General features: G+C 44.4%; 1 protein-coding gene across 1 annotated transcript in view; it reads left to right on the forward strand.

Moving 5' to 3' along the window:
• The window catches only part of Brca1 (breast cancer 1, early onset), a 99,039-nt gene extending 94,282 nt beyond the window's left edge, over nt 1–4,757 (forward strand). The window contains exons 19-21 of the mRNA XM_013031946.1: nt 1,409–1,482; nt 2,242–2,302; nt 3,831–4,757. Of these exons, the coding sequence (XP_012887400.1) occupies nt 1,409–1,482; nt 2,242–2,302; nt 3,831–3,994 (299 nt within the window). The 3' untranslated portion in view covers nt 3,995–4,757. The remainder of the gene's footprint in view (nt 1–1,408; nt 1,483–2,241; nt 2,303–3,830) is intronic.
• Nucleotides 4,758–13,271: the final 8,514 nt, after the last annotated feature.

The raw sequence follows: 13,271 nt of genomic DNA on the forward strand, positions 1-13,271 counted from the left end.
AAAAAAAAAGCACAAAAAAAAAAAGGAAGAAAAAAGACTAAGATTCAGGGCAGTGTATTTTGTACTCAAATAAGGGCAGAGCTGCTGTTATTGCCCATTTGGACTAAGACAGGAAACCAGACTTAGGGAGAAAATATGTGGGATTTGTAAATGTCCAGAAAAAGTTCTGCTCTTCCTAAACATTGGTTTAATATAGAGAAGAGAGCACTGCAGCTCCTAAGCCTTGTGGGTCTGAGGCCACACACAGGCCCTGAGCAGAGGAACACACTTGATGAACAATTTCTAATTAAATTTGACATTGAACAAGATGTTGCAGGTAGACTGCTATAGGACTGGACTCTGAGGTTGTACAGCACCAAGGGCCTCCCTCTTGCATGTATAAATTAGGTTTCTTTTCAAAACAAAGGCTTAAACTAGCTATGCTTCCTGGAGTCCACTTCTGCCCCAGGGACTCCAGTTTCATTTTGGCGAGGAAGGCTTCAGTATCTGGTCACAAGCAGAGGAGCAGCAGCAAAAGATCCTGGCAATGTATTTTGTTGTCTTCTTCTTGACTGGTTATTGATTGGTTTTTATGAAATCTACACGTGCTATTTGAGGATTTCTTTTTTTTTTTAATATACTTTGTCAAAGTGAAAACAAAAACCTGTTAGAGGTAGCATTTCTGGAGAGGTAACTTAGTAAACCTCAGTTTAATGTAGAGCAACTCAGAACTTCCTAGAAATGAGCTTTTCAGAGAGAGCAACATCTGTTTGGATCCCCAGGGGTCTCCACAGGAGTCCAGAAGATACCCATAGGTCAGTTCTGTTGACTCTCCAGGTACAGGTGGAATATCTCTATAATCTTAATTTTTTATTTCCCAGAATATATGGCTCCAGCTCAGCATGTGGCCTTTCCTGCTGACATGCTGAGTCCCTGACCAGGGTGACATGTATTTTTACACTGGATCAATTATCTTCCCTCAGTCTCTTGACATTTACAGTAATTACACCAAGTATGGTGCTCTCTGTGGTTGTGATTATCAATTACCAACACAGTCTTAGAATGCAGGGAGGGAAGAAAAAAGGTGGGGAGTGGTGAGTATTTTTTCACACAATATCTTATCTAGCAATTTAGCAAATTAATGGAAATTAGATCTTGGAGGGTTTTTTTTTCTTCCTAACTGTTTTATTTGAGAGTCTATGGAACCTTATCTACCATGGCATATGGAGACTGATAACCAGAATAACTGTGGCAAATTGATTTAGAATGCATACTAATGTTAAGGCTTTTCTGTCCTTTGGAGCTGGGAGACAAGGGCTCACCCACTGAGTAATCCAGTTGTAGACATCCTTTGGGGAGGCAGTGGAGGAGGGAGCAGGTTATATATGTGGATCACTGAAATGATTTGGGATCTGATTGTCGTATGTAGATCAACTGGAGTGGGTACTGCAGCTGTGTGGGGCCTCAGTAGTAAAGGAGCTTGCATCAACCACCGTGGGCACAGTAAGTGTTTGGGGCCCTGTCATAGAAGAGGACACATACTCTCTTCTGCAGTTGAGCAGGTGTGGAGTATAGCCTCAAAGAGTCTTTCCTAGCCGAGTGTCGGTGGCTCACCCCTGTAATCCTAGCTACTCAGGAGGCTGAGATCTGAGGATCATGGTTCAAAGCCAGCCTTCGCAAGAAAATCCATGACACTCTTATCTCCAATTAACAACCACCAAACAGGAAGTGGCACTGTGGCTCAAGTGGGAGAGTGCTAGCCTTGAGCTGAAGAGCTAAGGGACAGCGCCCAGGCCCAGAGTTCAAGACCTATGACCAACCAAAAAATAATTCTTTCCTGGGCTGGGAATGTAGTTTAGTGATAAAGTGCTTATCTAGCATGCATGAAGCCCTGGATTCGATTCCTCAGTACCATGTAAACAGAAAGAGCCGGAAATGGTGTTGTGGTTCAAGTGGTAGAGTGTTAGCCTTGAGCAAAAGAAGCTGAGATTCAGTGCCCAGGCCTTGAGTTCAAGCCCCACAACTTGCCAAAAAAAAAAAAGTCTTTCCTAACAGAAGACTCCTCTGAATGGGCTAGGGACTTAGGAGCTGTGGTATTTACTGTACTGAGGGGAGGCCTTTACCCTCTAATTGTTTTTGCCATGTGCTCTTCCCCCCTGTCCGGCTACCCTGAGCATAGTCAGCTTCAGCAAACAAGAAATAGTAAAGAGACCATTCCAAAAGCCCCAATCTGACCCTAATATTCTCTCCTTGGGGTTGCAGCACTCTCCCCTAATTGTGGTCATACAGCCAGATGCCTGGACAGAAGACAGTAGCTTCCAGGGTAAGTTCCCTCATGTACCAATGTCATATGGGGTTCTTTTGGGTGGGTTTGATTCAAACATTTTGTTGTTGTTTTATATTATAAAAGTAATAATGATATGCTGAATATTGGTGTTTCATCCTAGATATTCAGGTGGCTGAGACCTGGAACATCACATTGAAAGCCTGCAAAGCAGAAAAGTCCATGAGATTTTTTTGTTGTTGTTGGTCATGGGGTTTGAACTTATTAGCACCTGGTCCACTTCTGGTCTTTTTGCTATTTGGTTGATGATAAGAGTCTCATAGAAGCCTGTGCCAGTGGCTCATGCCCATAATCCTAGCTATTCAGGAAGCTAAGATCTGAGGTGAATTGTCATTCAAAGCCAGCTTGGGCAGGAAAGCCCCTGAAACTCTTTATCTCCAATTAATCACCAGAAAACTGGAAGTGGCTCTGTGGCTCAAGTGGTAGAGCACTTGCCTTGAGCTGAGGAGTTCAGGGATAGCACGCAGACCCAGAATTCAAGACCCATGACCAACCAAAAAAAAAAAGGAAATTACGCTATGGCTCAAAGTGGTAGAGTACTAGCCCTGAGCAAAAGAGCTCAGGGACAGCGCTAAACCCTGAGTTCAAGCCACATGACCAACAACAAAAAAGATAAATAAATAAAGAGGACTGTGGTCCAAGCCTGCCTGAGCATAAATGTGAGACCCTGTTCAAAAAATAACAAAAGCAAAAAGGTCTAGATATTTGGCTCAAGTGGTAGAACACCTTCCTAGAAAGCATAAGGCCCAAAATACTGAAAAACAATAATAATAATGCATGAACATTTTCAATGGTGGGTGGTTTAAATATGAATATTCATCACAGAAAATGTACTCTAGCACAAAAACAAATAGTAATCCACCATTGGAGATGACCTTATAAAAACTTTCCAAGCCGGGCGCTGGTGGCTCACGCCTGTAATCCTAGCTATTCAGGAGGCTGAGATCTGAGGATCGCGGTTCAAAGCCAGCCCGGGCAGGGAAGACCCTGAGACTCCTATCTCCAATAAACCACCAGAAAACCGGAAGTGGCGCTGTAGCTCAAGTGGTAGAGCGCTTACCTTGAGCTGAAGAGCTGAGGGACAGCGCCCAGGGCCAGAGTTCAAGCCCCACGATCAACAAAAAAAAACTTTCCAAGTATAAGTACATGTATATATATATGTATACATGTGTATTTTACACAAATGTGATTGTGCTCCTCATTATATTGTTTAGTTCTGAAGGTATTTTTGCACATCGTTAAAATGCAGTGTTGTTTTGCTCTCTGGTGGCTTTTCCTCTAAAGTTCATGGTAATACAGTAGTCGATAGCTGGACTTTTTACCAACAATCATTCATCAGACTTCTGAGTAAGGTCTCACTTATATCCTGAAGCGTTGCTTAAGAGAAACAATTTGACTCTTACCTGACCCTAAGAACTTATATAATCAGGTTGAAGGAGTAGATTTATTAAGAGTCTGGCCGGGAAGAATGAGTTGACATTAACTTCTGCTTGTGTTCTATCCCCAGCCATCAGTCAGTTGTGTGAAGCATCCGTGGTGACCCGGGAGTGGGTATTGGACAGTGTGGCCCTCTACAAGCGCCAGGATTTGGGCACCTACCTGATAACACAAATCCCCTACAATGAAGATGGCAGCCAGCCACAGATCAAAACCACAGGGCCCCAAGGATGAACTTAAGAAATGGCCTTTTCCAACCCGGAGACTGCCTCTTACTACTGAATCCTTCCATAGTCCTGCTTACTAAATGTTTTATGTACATAGGCCTGGCCGGGGGACAGAAGGGCACTTCTGTTTATGTGAGGGCCCCTTCAAGATTTTCAGTTTCAAGTTTTCCTTTGAAAATTGCCATGAGCACAGAATTGTGGCAATCTTTCACCTAACAATGTAAAATCATTTAAACCCTACCAATTGAACAAGGTGCTGACTCATTATTTATTCCTGGTACTAGAGCTAGAGGCACAGGTGGCTCAGTCTCAGAATACCTAAACTGGTTTCTCTAAAATCCTGTGTACAGACCTTTCCATGGGACCTGTGATTTGACTTAACATCAGAACAGTCTTCAAGGCCCTAAGTTCTATGCCCAGCACCACACTCAGAAAAATAAGAATGGTCCTTAGACAGCTGTCAAATGTTTGGTGCAGACTTGGGGAGGAGGTTTGGGGGCAGATGATGAATATGAATAAGGAACTTGAGGATTAGCTAAAGATCTCCAAACATCTGCACTTAGTCACTGGACTAATTTCTGATTTGCAGAATATTTTCAAAAAAAATGTGTCCAAAGAGTCTGCTAATTCCCCATTAGTGACTAATTTTTATTGTTGTGGTTCTGGTATAGGATCTCTAATATGAACATTTCATGTTTGTAAAATGACAGATGCCACCAGGAAAGGTGCTATTGCTTTCTTTGAAGTAATTTTTCCCCTTTTGCTGCCTATTTCTGAGAGGTAGCACTTCATAAATAATTCTGCTTGCTAAAGGAAGAGAACATGTTTTTCATAAACACATTATCTAAGACTGTTGTAACTGTTGGAAGACCTAGGTCTTCCCTAGCCCACAGAGTACAAGGGCAGGGAAGACTTGATTGCATAAAATGTGTTTTGTAAATGTCTTGCTATGAACACTGCAAGTGAACTTGGTAGCAAATATTGCCACCAAGAGTGACCCATCTTGAAACCCATCTGCTGACTTTCTGAGTCTTCTATCATACTTTCTCGGCTCCCTTATCCACAAAATAGCAGAGAGAACAGAATCAGCTACGGGGCACCTTTAATCCTAGCTAGTCAGGAGACTGAGATCGGAGGATCCTGGTTCAGAGCTTGTCCAGGAAGACAAATCCAAGAGATGGTTAAAGTAAAAGGCAGAAAGTGGAGCTATGGCTTAAATGGTAGAGTACCAGCCTTGAGCAAAAAAGCAATGCAAGAGTGTGACGACCTGGGTTCAAATACCAGCACAAAAAAAAAGAAAAGAGAATAACGTGTGCCTCCTAGGCTGACTGAGGCAACTCAAATACTTTTTGTGTCTTCTGTTACAAATGGTCACAGATTTAGTGACTTACAACTTCTGTTTAGTATTTAACTTTATATAGGTTGGAAGTCTCAGGTGTGGCTAGAGAATGTAGGCTAAATTCTAGTTTAATTACATAGCAGGTGAAAAGCTCTGGTCCAATCATCAACATTGAGGAAAAAAGTCTCAGGTAGCCAGGCGCCAATGGCTGTAATCCTAAATACTCAGGAGGCTGAGATCTGAGGATCATGGTTCAAAGCCAGCCCCTGCAGGAAAGTCCATGAGACTTATTTCCAGTTAACCACCAGAAAACCAGAAGTGGCACTGTGGCTCAAGCGGTAGAGCACTAGCCTTGAGCCGAAAGGGCTCAGGGAGAGTACCCTGGCCCAGAGTTGAAGCCCCATGACTGACCAAAAAAGAAGTCTCTGGTATAGGTGAAAGATGTGGCTCAGTGGTAGGACACTTACCAAGCATGCTAAAGGTTCTGGGGTTCAAAGTTTCAAATAACTTAAGTTTCATAGAGCCAAAATCAAAGTGACAGTAGGCATCTGTCTTTTTATAAAGACTGGGGATAGATCTTCCAGGTTTATTTATGTTGTCTGAATTGTCTGTGAGGTTGCAGGCCTGAGATCTTTGCTTGCCGGCTGTTAGTTACCAATCAATCAGCTTCTAGAGATCCAGCTCCTACCTTCCTGCCACCATCTTCAAAATCAGCCATGGCTACTCAGGTTTTTTTCACATTGAATCCCTGTGTTGGTTATTTTAGTGGAAAGCCTCACAAACTTGCTTTGAGGCTTGCTTCAAACCATGATCCTCCAGATCTCACATCCTCCTGAGTAGCTGGGATTACAGGCCTAAACCATCAGCCATAGCACCTGGCTGCAGTGTGCAAGAGAGCGTGCGCGCGTGCGCATGTGTGTGTGTGTGTGTGTGTGTGTGTGTGGTGCGCAAGAGCGTGTGTATGTGTCATGGGGCTTGAACTCTGGGCCTGTGTGTGTGTGTGTAGTGCGCAAGAGCATGTGTATGTGTCATGGGGCTTGAACTCTGGGCCTGTGTGTGTGTGTGTGTAGTGCGCAAGAGCATGTGTATGTGTCATGGGGCTTGAACTCTGGGCCTGGGCACTGCCCCTTAGCTCTTCAGCTCAAGGCTATTGCTCTACTGTACTACCACTTGAGCCACAGAGCCACTTCTGGTTTTCTGGTGATTATTGGAGATTAGAGTCTTAAAGACTTTCCTGCCCAGGCTAACTTTGAACTGTGATCCTCAGATTTCAGCCTCCTGTGCCTGACAAAATATTTGCTCTCAGCCAGGCGCTAGTGGCTCATGCCTGTAATCCTAGCTACTTAAGAGGCTGAGATCTGAGGATCGAGGTTCAAAGCCAGCCTGGGCAGAACAGAAAAGTCTGTGAGACTCTTCTCTGCAATTAACCATGAGAAAACCGGAAGTGGTGCTGTGGTTCAAGTGGTAGAGTGCTCACCTCAAACTGAAGAGTTCAGGGATAGCACCCTGAGTTCAAGCCCTATTACCAATAACAACAATTTATATAGATAGATAGATGTATATATGCTCTCCTTTTTTTAGCAATATTGGAGTTTGAACTCTGGGCCCCATGCTTGCTAAAGCAGGGTTCTACCACTGAGCAACATAGCCAGCCCTACAGTGGTTTTTTAAGTTCTTACTCTTTGCCCAGAAGGATCGTAACCTTTCTAGCTTAAGCTTCCTACCGTAGTCAAGATGACAAGCATACACTACCACACTCAGCTATTGATTAACAGGGGTCTCCTGCTTCCCAGTCCATCCCTCTGGCCTCAAACTTAGATCCCTCTCAGCCTCCAGAGTAGCTAGAGTTACAGGTGTGAGCTACTGTGCCTAGCTCTACTATATCTTTATAACTTACCTGATTGATTGATTGATTGATTGATTGATTGATTTTGCCAGTCCTGGGGCTTGACCTCAGAGCCTAAGCACTGTCCCTGAACTGCTTTTGCTCAAGACTGTCACTCTACCACTTGAAGTCACAGTGCCACTTGAAGTCACAGTGCCACTTCCAGTCTTTCATGTTTATGTGTTACTAAGGAATTGAACCCAGGGCTTCATGCATGCTAAGCAAGCACTCTACCATTAAACCACATTCCCAACCTTGGTTTTGATTTTTGAGACAGGATCTCAATAGGTAGCACATGCTGGCCTCAGATTTGTGATCCTCCTCCCAAGTGTTGGGATTCAAAGCGTATATATACTACAATACTCAGCTCATTCCCTTTTTGGAAGAAATTCAAGTGGATTAGGTTACACCCACAGAAGTAATTCAGGGTGATCTTGTTTTAAGATCCATTGCTTGGGACTGGGAAGGTGGCGTTTCAGTGGTAGAGTGCTTGCCTTGCATGCATGAGGCCCTGGGTTCAATTCCTCAACACCACATAAACAAAAAGCCAGAAGAGGTGCTGTGGCTCAAGTGGTAGAGCGCTAGCCTTGGGCTGAACAGCTGAGGGACAGCGCCCAGGCCTAGAGTTCAATCCCCACAACCGGCAAAAAAAAAAAAAAAAGATCCATTGCTTATGTTACAGGTCAGAATATCTTCAGTAGATTTAGTGTTAGATTTAATAGATTGAATAGCAGTTGAAGAAAGACAGCTTTGGAATTCTACCTACCATTCCTATTTAACATGCGTCATCCACAGATAACACATCATCTCATGGTACTTACACTAGTCAGAGATTTGAATTCCTTTGAGCAGCCAAGATAATGAAGTCATCTCACAGTAAGTTGTCATATTGGAGAAAGAAGTGATGGAAGAATAGGAAAAATGGAGCAATTGCCATTATTTGATCTCAGTCTTCCGCACAGCCTCATGAAATGGCTATTTACCGTCTCATTTGAAAAATGGAGCCCAGGCATTGGTGGCTCACACCTGTAATCCTAGCTACTCAGGAAATTGAGATCAAAAAATCAGCATTTCAAGCCAGCCTCGGCAAAAAAGGCAGTCAAGAATGTGAGACCCTGAGTTCAAGCCCCAGTACTAACACACACACACAGAAAAGAGGGGGGAACCCCTCAAATTCAACCTTAGCTATATAAGCATCTTCCCCAAGACCTGACAGGGAGCTGTTCCCTCTTCCTACAGGAGAGTTGAAAAGACTCAGTGTTAGCAGTAAAGGCATCAGGTAAGCAAAACAGAAGTGCTATTGGCCCCAATATCCTGTCCTACAGGATACTGGATCTTGGAAGTGAGCAGGGAGGGCCTCTGCCTGCTGTCCCCATCTCTATACTGGGTTAATAGAAAAAGCAACATCCATCTAGTACATTCGTGTCTTTCCAGGAATCCTGGGTGAAAGCAGATTTGACTTAAACACATTTAAAAGTCTTCTGTAATTGTTTCTCAAGGTCTTCCAACAAATAGACACTGTCTAATTCAAACTCTTTGTAACTTTCCCCAAAAGTCAACTTCTGGCTCTGGCCTCAATGCTTGGCCTAGTTTTAGCCTCCTATCTTATAATAGTACATCTGCTTGTTCCATTGACCACCTGACTAAGATGTCCTCCTCCCCCTTTCCTGTACTCCCAATCTCTAACCTCTGTGGGCACAACAGTACTGGGAACTAGTTCCTCCTCTATTGCCTTTTATCTTATTTCATAAAATAGGCTGCAAAGAAGCTGGAAAGGATTATCACACAGGCATGGGAGGGGACTCAGAAAAGCTCCCAGAAGATTATCTCCCTCCTAAAAAATGCAACCAGAATCTTCAACAAAGTATCCACTCAAAAACATGCAAGAGAAAAAGAAAGGAATCAGTGTTGGAGTGGTTGGAGCGGAAGGAGCCAGGCTGCCCAAAATGTATCTTGTGAAGCTGCAAGGAGCAGATAAGGACAGCCCCAGAAGTAGGAGGCTCTAAGAAGAGTGGGAATGCATATCTACCCAAAGAAACCAGAGAGAATGAGGCCTTCTACCCAGGGAATGTGGGGCTGGTTTATCAATGGCTGGCTGAGCTAGAGGCATCTGTAACCTACTTCAGTGATGTTTAGCACCCACCCCACAGCCTGTAAATCTGCTTGTAACAAGAAGAAAATTACAGAGGTAAATCTACGCAGATAGAAAAATAAGAACCAGCATTCTGCAGAGAGCATAAACTAAGGAGCTATAGATGGAGTTGATTCTTAACAGATGTAGTGGTACACACATAATTCTATAGTGCTAGAGTGCTTGTCTAGCATGCATGAAGCCCTGAGTTTGATTCCTCAGTACCACATAAACAGAAAAAGCCAGAAGTAGCACTGTGGCTCAAGTGGTAGAGTACTAGTCTTGAACAAAAGCTCAGGGACAGTTCTTGCCCCAGAACTGACAAGGAAAAAAAGTCTCATGGACTATGGTTTCCAGGCTGGCTTTGAATTGTGATCCTCAGATCTCAACCTCATGAGTAGCTAGGATTACAAGCATCAGCTATCAGCACCATACAATATGGCAGTTTACCACTCAGCCTAGTGGACCATTCCCAAAGCATGGCCCTTTGACATAAACCTTCGGGAGATGGGGCAAAAGTATTACCTAGGAACTTGTTAGGTAGACAGATTCCTGGGCCTCATCCAGACCTAATTAGAAACTCTGGGGTGGGACCCATCAGCCCATGAAACTGCTGTGGACTCAAGTCTGAATCAGATTGGTTGGGTATAAGGGGTTGCCAAGAGTAGAAAATGTTACCTGTGGTCTCTTGCCTCCAGCAGATGTGAATCTTGAGCCTGTTAAGATAAAAGTCTGTGGATGGCTAAGTGGTTCTTATCTACAAGATTGCAGTAGCTGTCTTCAGTGAACTCCAAAATGGCCCTTTAAGCAAATACCAAGTAAAGGATGAAGATGAAATTATATTAGCAACCTAGGAGCTGAAGGACCAGACTGATTTTTAAAAAAGGAGGGGCTAGCCGTTTTGGAGGTTTTATTAATATTTAAATTGCAGGGAAACCACAGCTGCAGCCTTTGACTCCCCAGCACAAAGGTATGCAAATGTGGCTTTCAACAGCAAGGCAATCTCAGACAGCCCTCAAGGTAACAAGAACAAATAAAACAAATGATTTTGTAATTTATCTTTATTGACTGATTGAGCTCAAGGCCTGGGCAGCCCATACCTTGAGAGAGTCAGCAAGTACCCAGTGCTCCAAGGGGGAGTACAGGAAGCCGGCCAGAGTGAGTGATGCAAGCAGACACCACCTAAGGAGGATAAAAGAAGGGGGTGGACAGGAAAGATAACTAAATTAGAAAGAAAAAACTGAGTGCCAGTGACTCTTGCCTAGAATCCTAGCTACTCAGGAAGCTGAGATCTTAGGATCCTGGCTCAAAGCCAGGCAGGGTAGACAAATTGGAGACATTCCAGGAGGTAGTGTGCAATATTAATAGTCATGATTGAGGGGAGAGCATGCCCTCATCCATGATGGTGCTGTCTCTCTTTCTCTCCCTCCCTCCCTCTCTTCTTCTCTATTTTTCTCTGTTTTTGTGTCTATGGAAGTGAGGGTGAAAAGATCCATTCTTTCTGGCCTTCAAATTGCTTACTATTTAGTGGATCAAGCAAGAAGACCCTTGCAGAATTCTGATTCCGAGTTTCTTTGGGGACTGTGTGCTAGAGCCAGACTTTGCCTGTCTGGAGGAGGCATCTCAGCTGGATGGTAGAAGGTAGGTAGGATTTGGCCAGATAAAAAGGAAACTAGGAGATTTCATAAGAGCCAGGTAAGGGGCTGGGAATATGGCTTAGTGGTAGAGTGCTTGCCTAGCATGCACAAAGCCCTGGGTTCGATTCCTCAGTTCCACATACACAGAAAAAGCTGGAAGTAGTGCTGTGGCCTAAGTGGTAGAATGCTAGTCTTGAGAAAAAGAAGCTCAGAGACAGTGCCCAGGCCTTGAGTTCAAGCCCAAGACTACCCCCCCTCCATAAACACACAAAAAGCCAGGTGAGAACCTCTAGCTGTTGGAATTTACAGCAAGGAGCACCTACCTGATCCAGAGACTGGATGAGATGGTTCTCTAACCATCATTTTTCTGCCTTTGGCTACCTAGTCTCTTGGGATCCTGCATCCCAAACCCAAACCCATTCTTTCCATACCACATCTGGCACCCTTTCAGTCACCCAAGCCACCACATGAAGGGGCACACGCATTTTGCTCAGACTGGATGTTCTACTGGCTGAGTCCTGATCTGTCTGCCCTACCTGAAGGTTTAAATACAAGAGACTCCAACAAAAAGCTGAAATGGGAGTCATGACTCACATGGTAGAGGACCAGCCATAACAAATACCAAGTGAGAGCTCAAGAACCTGAGTTCAAGCTCTAGTATCAGCATATAAAAGTACACACATTGCTGGGCGCCGGGTGGCTCATGCCTGTAATCCTGGCTGATCGGGAGGCTGAGATCTGAGAATTATGGTTCAGAGCCAGCCGGGCAGGAAAAGTCTGTGAGACTCTTATCTCTAATAAACCACTAGAAAAACCGGAAGTGGCACTGTGACTCCAGCGGTAGAGCACTTGCCTTGAGCTGAAGAGCGGTAGAGCACTTGCCTTGAGCTGAAGAGCGCAAGAACAGCACCCAAGCCCAGAATTCAAGCCCCAAGACCAAAACAAACAAATACACACACACACACAAATACCCTAGAACTTGTTGCTTCATTTATGATACTTTAATCAAGGACTAGAAGTTGCTTATATCTTATGGGTGATTTAGTAGCATTCCACTTTGATACCTTGTGAAGCACATAGTGTAAGGTCTGCTCCTGGATGGCCAGCAGACTCCACCTTCCTCGCAGCAAAGTCTCCACCCAGTACCTGCGTTACCTAGGCAACTGGGACACCTGGAAGAGGTCACATCTGCATCCGCTGAGGTCACATCTGAATTTGATGTGGCCACACCTTTCTCCGCCCATACCCTAGATAAGGCCTAGCCCAGGCCCAGATCCCTCTCTCTGTTCTTTTCTATCTCTCTGCTCTCTCTCTGCTCTTTTCTAGCTCTTTCCTCTCTCTTTCCTCTCTTTGCCAGCTCTCTCTCATTCCCAGGACTTTCCCAGCCACGTGGAGTGCCAACCTTGCCTGGTCCCAGCAGGTCTACTGAATAAACCTACCCCTTACCTGAATACCACTTGAGTGCTGCTGTTCTTACTTGGCTACCTCTCTCTCTGCTCTTGTCTAGCTCTTCTCAAGTTCTTTTCTCTTTCTTTCCTCTCTCTCATTCCCAGCTCTCTCACTTTCCTAGGCCTTTCCCAACCACGTGGAGTGCCAACCTTGTCTGGTCCCAGCAGGTCTACTGAATAAACCTACCCCTTACCTGAATACCACATGCGTGGTGCTGTTATTACTCAGCTACCTCTTTTTAAAAACCTAACACAGGTCTGGGGAGGTGGCTCAGTGGTAGAGCGCTTGCCTTGCATGCCTGAGGCCCTGGGTTCGATTCCTAGCACCACATAAGCAAAAAAAAAAAGCCGGAAGTGGCCCTGTGGCTCAAGTGGTAGAGCGCTAGCCTTGAGCTGAAGAGCTGAGGGACAGCGCCCAGGCCCAGAGTTCAGGCCCCACGACTGGACCCAAAAAAAATAAAAAATAAAAATAAAAACCTAACACATAGTATTTGCTAAATTAATTCCCAAATGGACTCCATGAATTGAAGGGTTTATCCAGCTGCTTGGTCCGACCATCAGAACCTTGGGAAACCAGCCACATCCTGACACTGGAAATACTGACTCCCTTCAATCCCTCGATTTTTCTCAGAAGAAAATCTGAGGCATCTATGTTTTCCTTTTCTTTTTTTTAATTTTTTTATTGTTATTATAAAGGTGATCTACAGAGGGGTTACAGTCTCATAAGTCAGGTAAAGAGTACATTTCTTTTTGCTTATGTGGTGCTGAGGAATCGAACTCAGGGCCTCAGGCATGCAAGGCAAGCGCTCTACCATTGAGCCACCTTCCCAGCCCTGTTTTCCTT

This window comes from Dipodomys ordii, unplaced genomic scaffold (assembly GCF_000151885.1).
Source record: "Dipodomys ordii isolate 6190 unplaced genomic scaffold, Dord_2.0 Scaffold147, whole genome shotgun sequence".
NCBI classification, from domain to species: domain Eukaryota; kingdom Metazoa; phylum Chordata; class Mammalia; order Rodentia; family Heteromyidae; genus Dipodomys; species Dipodomys ordii.